This window comes from Sinohyriopsis cumingii, chromosome 17, assembly GCF_028554795.1.
Source record: "Sinohyriopsis cumingii isolate HCF-2022 chromosome 17, ASM2855479v2, whole genome shotgun sequence".
In the NCBI taxonomy this organism is placed as follows: domain Eukaryota; kingdom Metazoa; phylum Mollusca; class Bivalvia; order Unionida; family Unionidae; genus Sinohyriopsis; species Sinohyriopsis cumingii.
Genome location: NC_142977.1, coordinates 20,458,569 through 20,473,585, shown reverse-complemented (window position 1 = coordinate 20,473,585; position 15,017 = coordinate 20,458,569). Strand labels below are relative to the sequence as shown.

The 15,017-nt window shown below is 39.5% G+C and overlaps 1 protein-coding gene across 1 annotated transcript in view; it reads left to right on the top strand.

The window, feature by feature from the left end:
- Positions 1–322: 322 nt before the first annotated feature.
- LOC149777885 (uncharacterized) overlaps positions 323–15,017 on the top strand; it is a 33,264-nt gene continuing 18,569 nt past the window's right edge. Inside the window, exons 1-3 of the mRNA XM_089938284.1 lie at positions 323–442; positions 1,047–1,099; positions 1,711–1,746. Of these exons, the coding sequence (XP_089794410.1) occupies positions 440–442; positions 1,047–1,099; positions 1,711–1,746 (92 nt within the window). The 5' untranslated portion in view covers positions 323–439. The remainder of the gene's footprint in view (positions 443–1,046; positions 1,100–1,710; positions 1,747–15,017) is intronic.

Sequence of the window (15,017 nt, the reverse complement as noted above, 5' to 3'; positions counted from 1 at the left end):
ATACATTAACTAATTTTATTAACCGGCACATGGAGAGATTCATTATATATATATATATATATATATATATATATATATATATATATATATATATATATATATATATATATATATATATATATATCCTAATCTGACTGGTACTCGCATACGTACATGCGTGTTGCTGGAGGGGGATGAATGGTGTTTTGCTTTTTTATGTTGTGTTCTTACGGCACAGGGTAATTAAAAGATGGAATCTACTGCGAATCTTATTCTTTTCTATATTTAGCGCAAGCGCATTATACATAGACCGCAATATATATGAATGTGTCCTAAACATTACAGATTAACCCTTGTTCCAGCACAGGACAGTTCAGTTTGAGTATAAGATAAGAAGCAGGAGGAACTCCAACGTTTCCCATTTCTTATCTACAAATTGTTAGCAGCCACAAGCTCGAACATGGTAAGATCGTTTGTGAATAATTCAAATACACGTTCTCTCTCTCTCTCTCCCTATATATATATATATATATATATATATATATATATATATATATATATATATATATATATATATATATATAATTTAATGATGGAGGTTTATATGAAATTTAACAAAAGCTGCTGGAAATGTGTAATGTTTTAAGGTATATGCAATACAGGAACAAATTTATTTCAAACTTCGGCAGAGAATAGAAGCACTGACAGATCAAACTCATTACATGACAACATTAATCTTAAGAATGATAAATAACCGTCAGATTTTATTCTTACTTTATATATATATATGTAGAGAGAGAGAGAGAGAGAGAGAGAGAGAGAGAGAGAGGAGGGGGGGATTATTAGACCTTCTGGTAAGCAAATCGCTAACATTCGTACGTTGAAAATCGTTCCTTATGTGCATCTTGGGCTACTTCTTCGTATTGCACCCATCTATTCAGTAAACATGACACTAATGATATTGAACAGAGTATGAATTGTCAAGTGAGTGAATACTAAGTGAAAACTGGGGAAACAATACTGAGCATTTAACTACATGTTGTCAACGACGTTACCTTTCTTTTCAGCTCTCTCAAACTCTCGCTGTGCTTTGCCTCCTGGCTGTATCATCTATACAAAGGTAAATCTGCACTACAATAGGTCAGGACAGATACGTGGACTAAATATTTTAGTAAACTAATATATTGGGAGTCTGGAAAGAAAAAAGAATATATATGCTTTGTACACCTTTAAAAACGTTGTAAAAAATGAAGCGGGGGTGGGGGGGGGTGAATGAGAGTAAAGAATAAGGGTTTTTAATGTCTTTAAGTATCGTGACCACCGCTTTCACAAATGATCTATTTAAATGCATGGCAGTAGAGTAGATGAATTATGTGTATGAAAATCTACAATAACACCTTTAAGTCTTTGTTTCCATGTATTCTTTACAAATGTAAAAAAGCTATATCTATCTATCTATATATGTATGTATGTATGTATGTATGTATGTATGTATGTATGTACGTACGTGTGTGTGTGTGCGTGCGTGCGTACGTGCATGTACGCCTGCATGTATGTATGTGTCCGTCTAGAATTGATTCATCAAAGCATTGTAAAATTTAGGGCCAAATGAAGTTTTCTTATCTCTCTTTCTTACTCAAGAAGACTGTTATGTTTTCTGTCTCGAAACCGTTTATGAACCTGTATAACACAAAACTTCCATTTTTCTTTTGTCATTAACTCCTTTTCTAGCGCCCGAACTGATAACTCTAGTGGAAGAGTAGACGAGTGAGTCTAAAATTTATGTGAAAGACATCACCACCACCTATGCTTCGTGTACTGGGCTTTTTATATTTGCCAAGTTTTTGAAAAATATTTCTTCTGTTATTTAAATGACATTAACATTACAGATAGACATACAGACAGACAGACAGAAATTGATAATACCGGCAGTAAAGGTGACATACAAATTGCGCAGCAAAAGCATGCAAAGCGAAAGATATTTGCCATTGAAAGCTGACAGATGATACAGTATGGATGCATAATCTCAAAATAACTGTCCATACAAGCGCCATTATTCCATTTTGAATTGTCAATAAATATCAAACGTAATTAACTCGCTACAACCATCACTACCATGCATTTTATAAGGCTTACCTCCTTACGCTTTTCCGTAACTCATTAAAACCAGCACTGTCATGCATTTTATATGCCTTACCTCACCTCATTGTGATGTTAAAGAGAATTTAAGGACATAGAAAACTAACGGCTTGTTTTGCTTGCAGCCCCTATATTAAATATTATCTCGCTCGCTTTTATGAAATCCAAAAGAGCTAACTTTATAGCCATGAGGTTTTCAGTCGGCATTGATTTTGTCCTTAGTCACATTAATATCAATTTTTTTTTGTACAGCCAGCTCTATGTATTAGTGTTTCGTGACAATATGTCTTTGAACTATGCCTGGGGAATGTATGTGACAATAGCCTATTATTTCAAATGACTTGGTGATTAAAGATTAATCCCAAGTGCGAAAGTTTCGTTCTCAAAGTAAACGTTTCATTTGTGAGCAAGGTGTATTTATCAAAACCGGATCAAAATATTTCTAGAATCTCTCTGAACCACCCCAGAGGAATATAGGTCACCGAGAGTTATTTATTTTTCATTAATGGATGCTGCAGGTTAACCGCAGCATGAACGTTGCGTCTTTCTGGCAAATGTTCAGCTGCAGGTGTGATATATTCAGGAAACGATGCACTTTCTATTGACAAAAACTGAAACGTTTCTTTTTTTTTGGGGGGGGGGGGTGAGGGAAGGGCGTTAAGACTTCACCCATCAATTGCAAGAATGGTGAATTTTTTAAATATTGGAGGGATTTATCCAATAAACAGGCTGGGATAGCATATTTTATGCGGAATTTTTACACATTCCGTAAGCTTTTCGGTGCTATTTCTGACAGATAATCATAAATGGCGCATACTAGTAGCATCACGCAGTCAGTGTGTTCCTTGCATCATTTATACCACCACAGATGAAGCTGGTGACTAGATCTCAACGTCATTGTGATTTACTGTCTTCGCATTAATTAATTTGCTGTTTGCAGCTTGGCTCAGCTTAAAGGCTTTTGTCGTATTGACAGAACTCCTGGTTAGCCACGATATATATATATATATATTAACCTTGTTAGCATGTTATTTGCATAAATGTGACTCTCATAGTAGGGAAAGTAGGTAATTGCAATTGGCTTTTCCAATAATTACTTTATTGTATGTATGTGTTCTAGCAGAAGACAAACATCAGGAGAGCGTGAGCAGCAGAGGGGGCGAATCGGACATTTTGTCCAAACGTCATTTGGTTTAATTAATACCTTCTGCACTCAGCGGATCCGGTGTCGTCAGCGCCCGGTAAAAAAAAACGACGACGTCGTCGGGGGGTAAATCGAACGTCATTTAGTTTAATATACTTTCTGCGCGCCGATCCCAGTGTCGTCAGCGTCCGGTAAAAAAGCGCGACGACCGCGTTGATGTCATCGCCCCCTCTGCTGCTAAGTGGCTATTTACAATGATCTTACAAACAGAGTGATCACTAACTCCTCCTCTTGTAGATCAATTAGGTTATTTGACTGATCGGTAAGTCTGAAATTAATTCTTGTTAAAAACCGATTATGGCATCGCATATAGACCGGATTAATTGGACTCTCAACGATTAAAAATCCCGGAGGGGCTGTTGGTGAAAATGAATAAAGGATATACCCCTGTTGAGCCTGATTTGATTGCTTGGTATTCACCTGGTAACTCCCTTCGATAACATCACACACTAGATTGATTGCTATCACAGACGTAATATTTACGTTGTATGGAGCAATATGCCTACCATCCTCTCCGTTATCGTGTCTGAGGATAGTTGATGGGGCGAGAAAATCATTAAGAGATTAACTTATTTCTGGTGCGTTGTAACTTGGAAATTTGAAATCGGGTAAATCGGCTTCTGTGATATTATACTCGGTTAGGAATTTTTGTTTATTATCATCGCTGTTAGCAGATGTTGTCTTAACGATTCGTTCATTAATATATTCCATGTCTGATATAAGTTGATTTAACACCTCAACGTGTTTTCGTGCTTTTGTTTTCCGTAGCTGTTCTAGTTGTGATCGGTAATTACGATTAATCTCGGCAAACGCACCAGTGATATCATTTAAACTAACTGTGACCACGGCGGACGATTCAGGAGTTTCTTTATACGGAAAATACCATTGCATGGTATTCCTGTCTTGAAATATAAACCTGCTGGGTAATAACATGTTTTTTATAATAGACAAATCATTTCGATAACTGGGATTAGTCTCATGATACGATTGCGCATTCGTGTGCAAGTCCGCGGGGATTTCATGAGGTGGATTCTTAGGCCATCCTAGTATGGCTCTTATTGAACTGTTATAAATATCAACCATATACCCCGGTGTGCTTATTTCAATCGTCGACGATAACGTCGGTTCATGAACCGTAATAGCGATTTTTGATTCTTTTCCTGTGATCGATTTTATCCTGCGTTGAAATTCTTTATTGATTTGTTCTATTTGGTATGACCCAGTTGGTATTGTAACCTCCTTCTAGTCTGGGGTTCCATCGGGTTTATTTGTCCATGCAAAAACCAGCGAGTTATTAGGTTGTTGTCCGTTAAATGCGTCCGCTCGGATATTAGGCCAACTGTGATATACTCGCAATTTTGCCAGTGCTATTTCCTTTACTGGAACCGGTGATGGGAAGTTCACACTGAATTCGGGTTTCGTTGACGTTATCGATATCATACTTGTTTGTACCGGAGTGGTGTTCTCCGCGATCCGTTGAAGTAATTGAAACCCTTCGGGGTTCAGCGACATTATTATTATTTGCTGTTTTTAGTGTTTAATTTCAACACCGAATATTAACAACTTGCTTGTTTTCAGAAGAATGTTTTAAGCCCATTGAAGTGGTTTCAGCGACGTGGTTTCCGGCTTCCAGTTGAAAATTTTCGATTTTTGACATCGCGGAGCCATACAACTGGACCATCGTGGAGAATTCAACATCGGATATGAACGAATTATCAATCGACAACGAGATCAACCCGGATAATTTCGAGTACGCGTCGGATACTATTTGATGTTTTACTGTATACTCGTTGAGTTTTTTCTGAGAACACGATGATATCTTTCTAGTGATTGCGTTGGCGACTCCAGCAATTGTTGTCGCCGCGGAGATAGCGATTGGAACAGCGATCGGGGCTATCATGGTCACCGTGGATAAAATGACACCGGTACCGGCTACTATACCGGACACCGAGTACACGGCCACGTCGATGGCGGTTATTTTACGACGGTATTTTTTTTATTTTTGCGCGGTATTGTTCGGAAAGCGTTTTCAAGTTCGCAGAGAATTCTTTTGCGGTATCGAATCGATATTGATGTGACGTCGGTGATACCTCTGATTCAATTACCCTGGTGGTCATTTTATTTTAAAAAAACTAGTGTTTTCAATTACTTACTTAGATCCACTACAAATTCCACATACCATGTGATGTTTGTCCTAAATAGACCGCTATCAACGGCTCTAATTATAAACCGTTCGGTTGCATTTTTGTCAACGATTGTTGATATTGTATTGTTAAACCCGGATGAACTCGATGATGATATACTGAACTGCATCGCTGAAATCAATGTCAATCGATAAATGCCCTTAACAGTTGCGGTGATATTTACTGTATCATGCGTAGGAGTCCAATCGAATGATCCGTGTTGAACCGTGTATACGCTATTGCCGATGCTCCCATGAGGTGTTTTCATTTTTTCGAGTTGCTCTGTCATTCCAGGTAGTCTGTCTTTAATCTCTGTAATATCAGTTTTGACCGCTTTTATCCCCGGTTCATGCACGTCTATATTAGTTCTGATCGCTGTAATATTATTGTCGACTGCTTTTAATTCCCCTGTATGCGCGTCTATACTTTTTCTGTTCGCTGCAACATCAGTTTTGATTGTTTTTATTTCCCCTCCATGCACGTCTATACTTTTTTTGTTCGCTGCAACATCAGTTTTGATCGTTCCTATTTCCCGTCCATTCGCGTCTATACTTTTTTTGTTCGCTGCAACATCAGTTTTGATCGTTCCTATTTCCCCTCCATGCGCGTCTATATTCCTTTTGTTCGCTTCAACATCAGTTTTGACTGTTTCTATTTCCACTGTATGCGCGTCTATACTTTTTTTGTTCGCTGCAACATCAGTTTTGATCGTTCCTATTTCCCCTCCATGCACGTCTATACTAGTTCTGATCGCTGTAATATCAGTTTTGATCGTTCCTATTTCCCCTCCATACGCGTCTATATTCCTTTTGTTCGCTACAACATCAGTTTTGATTGTTTCTATTCTCCATCCATGCGCGTCTATATTATTCTTGTTCGCTACAATATCAGTTTTGATCGTTCCTATTCTCCGTTCATGCACGTCTATACTAGTTCTGATCGCTGTAATATCAGTTTTGATCGTTCCTATTTCCCCTCCATACGCGTCTATACTTTTTTTGTTCGCTGCAACATCAGTTTTGATTGTTTTTATTTCCCCTCCATACACGTCTATACTTTTTTTGTTCGCTGCAACATCAGTTTTGATTGTTTTTATTTCCCCTCCATACGCGCCTACATTATTCTTGTTCGCTGCAACATCAGTTTTGATTGTTTTTATTTCCCCTCCATACGCGTCTGTACTTTTTTTGTTCGCTGCAACATCAGTTTTGATTGTTCTTATTTCCCCTCTATACGCGTCTACATTTTTTTTGTTCGCTTCAACATCAGTTTTGATTGTTTTTATTTCCTGTCCATTCGCGTCTATACTTTTTTTGTTCGCTTCAACATCAGTTTTGATTGTTTTTATTTCCCCTCCATACGCGTCTATACTTTTTTTGTTCGCTGCAACATCAGTTTTGATCGTTCCTATTTCCTGTGTATGCCCGTCTACATTTTTTTTGTTCGCTTCAACATCAGTTTTGATTGTTTTTATTTCCTGTCCATTTGCGTCTACATTATTCTTGTTCGCTGCAACATCAGTTTTGATTGTTTTTATTTCCTGTCCATACGCAGTGATATCATTTATAGTTGTTGTAATCTCATCCAGCTTGATATTTTTTTTACCAAAAAATTTATCAAAGTTGTCATCGATCCTGTTAACATTTTTTCCTAACGTGTAAAATTGGCCCGACAGCGTTGTAAACTCCGAAATAGTATTTTTTATTGTTGTAATATTCGGTTCGGTTACCGTCGGGGTCCCAAAAAAACTAGCGGTAGTGAGTTGTATATCGGTGACAGATTTTTTCACCTCGGTGACAGATTTTTTCACCTGCGTGTCAAGTTCGGTCACCAATCTATCCAACCTTATAAAACCGTCTTGGATTAATGTTACCCTATTCGTTATCGTCAGTAGATGTTCACCCGGTTTGAGTCGTCCGTCGCTGATATACAGCGCGATAGCGTTCTCGGCGGCATCACGCTGTCGTGTTAAAACGTCATCCAGCGACACATTACTGGATTTCAATTTACCCTGGCGGTCTTGAAATACAACTATTTCGCCCGGGTCAACACTTGTTAGGTTCAACGTCTCAGCGATTTCATCCTCGATTAGTTTTTTTATGTCATCGGTGGCGGGCGTTTCCGTGGATTCTTTCAGCGCCGAAATAGGTCGTCCCCAAATATCAATCATCGTTATTGTAAAAAAAACGGTGTTTTTAATTAACCCGCCGGGCCTCTACGACCCCACTAGTGTATTCGTTTACAACCACATGAGGTGGTTTTCGCGATGATGAAATCGCCGCGAGTACGTTCAATACCTCACGGCCACATATCGGTGGGTCGCTTAATTGCTGTGTTGGCAGCGTGGAATAAAAAACCGGGGCTGAACACGCCCGGATATACCGCATGAACTCGTTCGGCGGGGCTAACCCGTATGAATCAAAATAGACGATCGCGCGCGGATCAATCGCGTACGCAACCCAATGAGTTCCCGCTCCGGAGGATTTATCGAGGTTAATTATGCCAGTTTCAATATTCCTTGGTGCCGCCGGTAATTGATCCCTCATAAAAAACACCTCTGAAGTTTTTTATCGCTAACACGTCGGCGGCATCTATTAAATCAAAATTAGACATAGCAGTCATTGACTCTTGCGTTAATAAACGGTTCCCGGTAGTCTTAGACCCTTTCCCGAATACCATGAATACGGGGTTCCCGGTAGTCTTAGACCCTTTCCGGCCACGGATCGTCCTTGTTTCTTTTTTTTATAGCCTCTTCCGGTTGCCTTCTTCAATGCCATCCCCGCCGCGGTACCAACGGCCCCCAACGCCGCCGCCTTAGCCACTGCTGGTGCGGCCGCGGCAATCAACGCTGGAATCGCAGCTAACAGCGGAAATATCCCACCGGTCTTTTCCATGTTTTTAATCGCTGCGGCCGAGAAATCTATTTGAATACCCTTTTTATTCTTCATTGCATCATTGAAATGTTTTATTTGACGCGCCGTCAACGATATCTTATGATTACCACCTACCATCTGCGACGGCTTTAGCGTTATTGTGGTCCCGCATTGTTTAGCCGACTTTGATCGTAATTTCTTGACTTGACCATCAGTCAACTCTACACTGACAACACTATACGACATTTTATTGTAAACGCGTTTGTGTTTTCAATTACATGTTTTCCACTGGCGCATCAACGATTCTCATTCGTCCACCAACACCTTCTAGCAGCATTGATTTATCGCTGAGAATGACAGCAACCGCTCTATAATCGGCACCACCCGGGGCTATACGAGCTCGGAAGTGTATATCAACGACGGATTGTCTCGTTAAATCAAGATGTTCCAACGAAAAGTAATAAATCGGATACAGTTTTTTAAAATCAAGTTGTGATATTTGCAAACCAGTGTCGACGTTTTGATCACGACCCATGTATGACAGCAATCGATGATACACACGTGCGATATGGTTGTCGCCGTAATTAAGCTGTATATCCTCGGATGGTTCCTGTTGTCCGTTTATTCTCAGCGAAACATCCCTGACTCCTAATTGATCAAATATCATATGGCTGCGTTCTTGATTACCCAATCGTTCCCTATTCTGTAGCGCTATGAATATATGACGCGGGGCTGAAACACCCTGTTTTGATGCCAAGTGCCATGTAAATGTATCAGCGACATTATCCTCTTTAGCATCAGTTGTTACCGCTAGCCAACTCAATAATGATTTCCCTCCCTGTTCCATAAATGATAACAATCGTGCTTCCGTGGTAACTGATGGAGTCAACACCGGCATTCACAATGCTATTTTAGTTAAAACGACTTTACCGTTATCGACGCCAGCAGCACGCCATATTGCATTGTTATCATCGCCCCTTCGCGTTAGCGCGATTGTATGCTTAGCCCCATAGATAACTTTTCTGACATTTCTACAGAATCCGAATATGTGATGGAGTGGAATCGCGCATGAAAACTGTCGGCGTGGTCTTTGCAACATCCCTACTCGTGTTGCGAATCCTAAATTGTAATTATTGTTAGCACTTTTTATAATATTGAAATCAGCGCCTGGTCTTGCCCTGCGGTCTGGGTTAGCTGCTTCAGCTTGATTAGCAACTGAAGTATCTTGTGGTGTCAGCACGTTAATGTACTGAAGATGATCAGCGTTATCAGTGGCGTCCTTTGCGAACATCATAGATGGGCCCGCCGATTTTGTATAATCATCCGAGTATCTCGCTAACCCAATTATCGTTGTTGCAATATCAACCTCGCGTTCTATTGATTCAATTTCTCGCCCGTCAATAAGATATCTGGCGCTCTCAAATAACGCCATGATACCGTTGTTGACAAAACCAACTCGAACACGATCGTCATCTGCGTACGGTGTATTAGCGGCAACATTTGTCACGAGTTCTCCCTCAATTTCGATAAACGCTTCACACGGCAAAAAGTATTTACTGGTATCTTGGACTTGAAGTTCAATTCGCGATCGTAGGTCGGCTTGTGGTGGTTGATAGGAATAAAATTGATAATCACGGACAGAATCATCCCTGCGCACTGGGGCATCCATATCAAAAGCGGGATCAGCGGTTCGCGCAAACATTTTTATTATTATTCATGTTGGTGTTTTCAATTGAAATCCATCAACGTCGTTTTCGTCGTAAATTCTTTGAATTCTGTTTAAGGCCACTTCCCGCTATCGCGTTCATGAGCGCATTGGTTGTTGCATCGGTGGATGACTGAGCCGCCAACGACGGAGTCGTCATCAATGACTGAGCCGCCAATGACTCTAGTTTTTCTTCCACGGCGTTATTTATTACTTTACTGACATTTGCCGGCATCACTGTCGTTGATGGCATCACCGGTGGTTTCTGTTTTCTTTTTCTCACCAACGACATTAGTTTATCTCGTGCGGCAGAAAACGCCTTTCCGGCAACATCTCCAATAGCACTAATACCCCTATCACGAATAACATCAATAGCCTTCATTCCTAATTGTTTGGCTAACGGCGCTACTTTTGGAGCCATTCTTGTAAATAACCCCGCAATGGTATTACCGAGACCATCTCCATAGTACGCGCGGTAAACAGGCAATCGCGAGTTTACCACGTAGACGAGTACTGGTTTATCATGGTTGTAGTGTATGATCATCTTATTATTATCATGTTAATGTTTTCCAATTAGTAATTGTGATCACCAGTGATTGATCAATCGCTGTGATGACCGTGGTCATCAAAACCATCCACGAGTTCGTTTATGAGCATTCGATATATATTAATACCCATTACACCGCCGGCAAATAGCCGCCTGCAAATATCAGCGGCTTCATTAATAATTTCTCTGGAATTATTTCCGGCTCGTTTCCCTCCGATAAGTACTTCTAACCGTGATATATCACTGAGAACATTACCAGGACAAGTAACACTAGCGTTTCCAACTAAGCCGCTGCCTAAATATCCATCTCCAGTTGTTTCTTTAGTTGTGTCCCATTTACCAAGAAATCCAGTTGACTTTTCTTTATCCACTCTACTCAATACCATCTCTTTAAAATCCTCGAAATCATTGCGGATATTTTTTGTGATTTTAAATTTGTCACGTTTTGCCAGGTATACTTTTTTTATCCAATTCTTGTCATTTTTTATATACTCTTTATACATTTTGTTTACAGCGTTTTCTCTTAGATCATGTGAAAAATTCAGCGCGGTGAATTTAGCTAATTCAGTGACATCTAAACTTTTAATTTTATTGTATACATCGTGTGTAAATATACTTTGTGGTGAATACATTTTTTTATAGTAACGTCTTCTTCCTCTTCTTCAGTATCACCTTGTCGTCGTAGTTCTTCTAGTACTCGTTCTTTTTGTCGTTGTTGCTGTCCAGTAGTTGTTATATCCACGGGAAGTGTTTCCAGAGACTTTTTTGTTTGTTCGGTCTCTGCTGCTATCTTTTCAAGTACAGGAAGAAGAGGCACTTCTCGTCGCTCGCCCTCCTTAGGAATATCTCCATATATTGCTCGTTCTGTTGCCGCTGTAACATCCTTAGTCGCTTTAGTTACCGGGACAAATAACTGTTCACTTCCAACAGTAAAATCAGTTTGCATTTGTTGCCGCGTTTGAAGTTTCTCTCTCACTCTGTCTCGTAACGGTATAAACTTTTTAAGCGCTGCTAGTCTTTCACGTGCTAATCTCGTTGTAAGTGATTCACCTACCATTTATTATAAATAAAATTCTTCTAATTTTATAATACAAACCCCCAACACGTCATTGCAATTAAGTACTAAGTTATTTAATAATGTACTACCAGGTCAAAGTATCCATCAACGACAAAGTCAAACTATACGACGCAATCCGGGAATGCTTCAAAAATAATCACGGGGAGGGTTTTAAACTAGTGGTTGCTGAACACGGTGATGATAGATTCTTGCTAACACCACAGCAATATCAGCGACTACGTGAAAACGGCGGTGTCGCAGTAATTATCTGCGACCACAAACAGTTAATTCAGTACGCACATAGTTGTATAGGAAAATCCAGATTGATAAGAATTCTTGGAGGAGAAAATCCTATGTAGAAATATACCTGCACACGTATATGACTTCGCTGATGGCAAAAAAAAAATGTTGTTTTAACGTTTTATTTTTTTTTTACTTGTACACACAAGTAACTTCAATGAGTATAATCGGTGATTTCAATTGAGAGAGTTCTCTCCTCCGCAGCGTCTTCGTCTAGAATCTTCCTGATGTTTTTAATTTTATTAGAGATTTCTCGACGCCGTTCAAAAGCCTGTCCGAGTTTTCGTCGTATTTTTTCAACGGTAGTAAACAATCCAATAAATGCATTTACGTCATTGCCATACAGGTTTTCATTGATCGTATATTGTAATCGCTTTATAAAAGAATACTCACGTGGCAAGGTATATCGACCTTGTTTTGATTGCTCGTTAATAATTTCATAATCGGACAATATTTTTTGGTTATCAAGCTTATCAGATAATACAATTCCTTGATTTTTTAATTTTGAAATTTCAGTTAAAATGTTATTGATGTCTTCGATATTCATATTCTTATAAACATCTTTATTTCTAATATAAAAAAATGTTTTACAAAATGAACTCTAGACACATAAAGGTGCTGTTAACATCTTTACTGCCTAGAGAAATATGTGCGTGATTATGGACTCGTATAACATAAAGTTGCCACCGCATCTTCGTGTTAACAGAGAGTATAACATAACATAAAGTTGCCACCGCATCTTCGTGTTAACAGAGAGTATTATGATTGGACGGCACATACATAAAAGACCCGTTTGGCAACCCCGCTGGCGCCCTATGACGTCAGAGAGGCCCATCGGTTACTTAATTAAGGACATTCATCAACAACACATCTTGGAACCCCTTGGGTGCCTTCGCATCCATCTGAGCCCAAGGGAACCCCAAAACATACATCTCCGGGAGGGAGGCCTAGGGTGACAAACGTCATCGTAGACCGCCCAGAAGATATGCTTGGGGGGACATCACTACATGTACTTAATTAAGGATGGATATATTTACAATGAAATGATTGATGGATGATGGGACGGCACAAGACAGCACAAACATAAAACGGCGGGGCGGAACTCTACGGCCAATTCAACCAATCAAAAGCAACCCAATTAAATTAACCCGGTTGCATGATTGTGAACAAAAGACAACCACACGCCCGGGTCAAGAGCGTGGGTTAGTTTTGATTAGTTGAATTGGCTTTCGAAAGCCCCAGGCTTATAACGAGTCATCTTATATATAAGGTGACTAGTACAACCGCGTCAGTCACAAGGTGTGTGTTAATTTGAATTCCCTTGAATCGTTAAGTCCTTAAATACTTATTAATGGTGTTTCACAGCGTTTAAGTGAAACCAAATATTTGAATAAAACATTAAAAAAAAGAATACAGCTGTTAGATAACAGCGTGTATTTCATTAGTTTTCATCGTAAAATGATTAATTAATCGTAACATTAATTGGACTTCAAGGGACGTAACTCTTGTCATGCGACGCTATCACAAAACGAGTTATCTCCCTTGATGCCCATTCAGATAATATGAAAATCGAATTTTGTGTCCGGTCTTTTTTGAGATCGCTGGTTTAGTTATATTCTCTGCAACATCTCGAACTGATTTACTACAAATATCGAAGTATTTACCAGCCGCATTCATAGAGCGAAATATTTTTTCTTCGTGCGTTATTGTATCAAATGACTTTACGGGTTTTGCCTTTCTCATCCCTCCTGTTTTTCCAAATTTGGAATTTTGACTCGGTGTTACAGCTCTTAGATTACACAGTCTGTTATTTTGAGGAAATCCATCAATGTGATCAATAACGAGACCGTCGTTGATCAGTCCGTTAAACGCTTCATATACCATCCTGTGAATAAGACAGATTTTTTTCCCAGCATTAAATCGCAAGTATCCGTGATTATTTACGGTACCAACCGGCTTCTTCAGTCTGCGGTTTCTAACAACGCCGTCGCGAGATGCCTCGTAATTAACAAACACAGGGTGAGGTCTGAACTCTTGGTCCATTTGTATAATAATACTACTTGTCTAAGTCATTATTTGGTTTAATTATAAACCTTTCAATGTAGTCTTGAGGAGTTTTGATGATTTTGTCCTTGACGAAGTCAGCGGTGGGGTCAATGACGGCGTTTTTAATTCGCTTGTCATAATAGCGTTTTAGTTCCCTGTATCGTTTGCCGCCACAATTGATACACAACTGCGATTTTACTCTTACACCAACGTGGCAAACCAAGCACGGGAGGGGGCCAAGAGAACCATTACGAACGCTTTGTAAATGATACCCGCAGAATTCACCTCTACATTATTTATTGCACGGGGTTGTCGACCCAATCATCAACCATTTGCAGTGATTCATTATACTATATTCTTTCATTTAAATACTTGTTTTAATGATATGGAGGAGGAGTTCAAGAAATTAGCAGCAATTAAGCCCTGGAAAAATATTAAATTCAATCTCGATAGAGTCCTCAAGGACACACCAAAAGCGTTAATAAACGATAGAACCCTGTTGAATAAAATCCGTGATTGTATCAATGAATTCAAGAGTGATGGTGCATCTCATAGTTGGTCAACATTTCGAATTGATGGTGTTGTTGATGCTACCATGAACGAGAAACGCGCGGCAACGATAACATCACAACTTGGCTCCAGCGAGTATTTCTTCAGAGTAAAATTCATTGTCCGGGTGGAATCAGGTAATTGGATCATACGTGATAAATTTGAACCAGTTCTCAGCGACAAGAAAACAGTTATTGTTAGCCGCGACTCCAAGCCGGGGTTGTTAACCGGAATTGACAGACCATACTATGAACGAGCGTATCCTGAAACAGCAGTTGTTTATGGAATATACCCGTTAAATAAGAAACCTGATATCGGAAAACTAGCGCCGATGAAACAGTCAACGGGGATAAATTGTGTAGCAGAACGAGTAATAGAGCATTTTACAAATGCATGTCGAGGAAATAAACTGACCGATTTACGACGTAGCAAAAT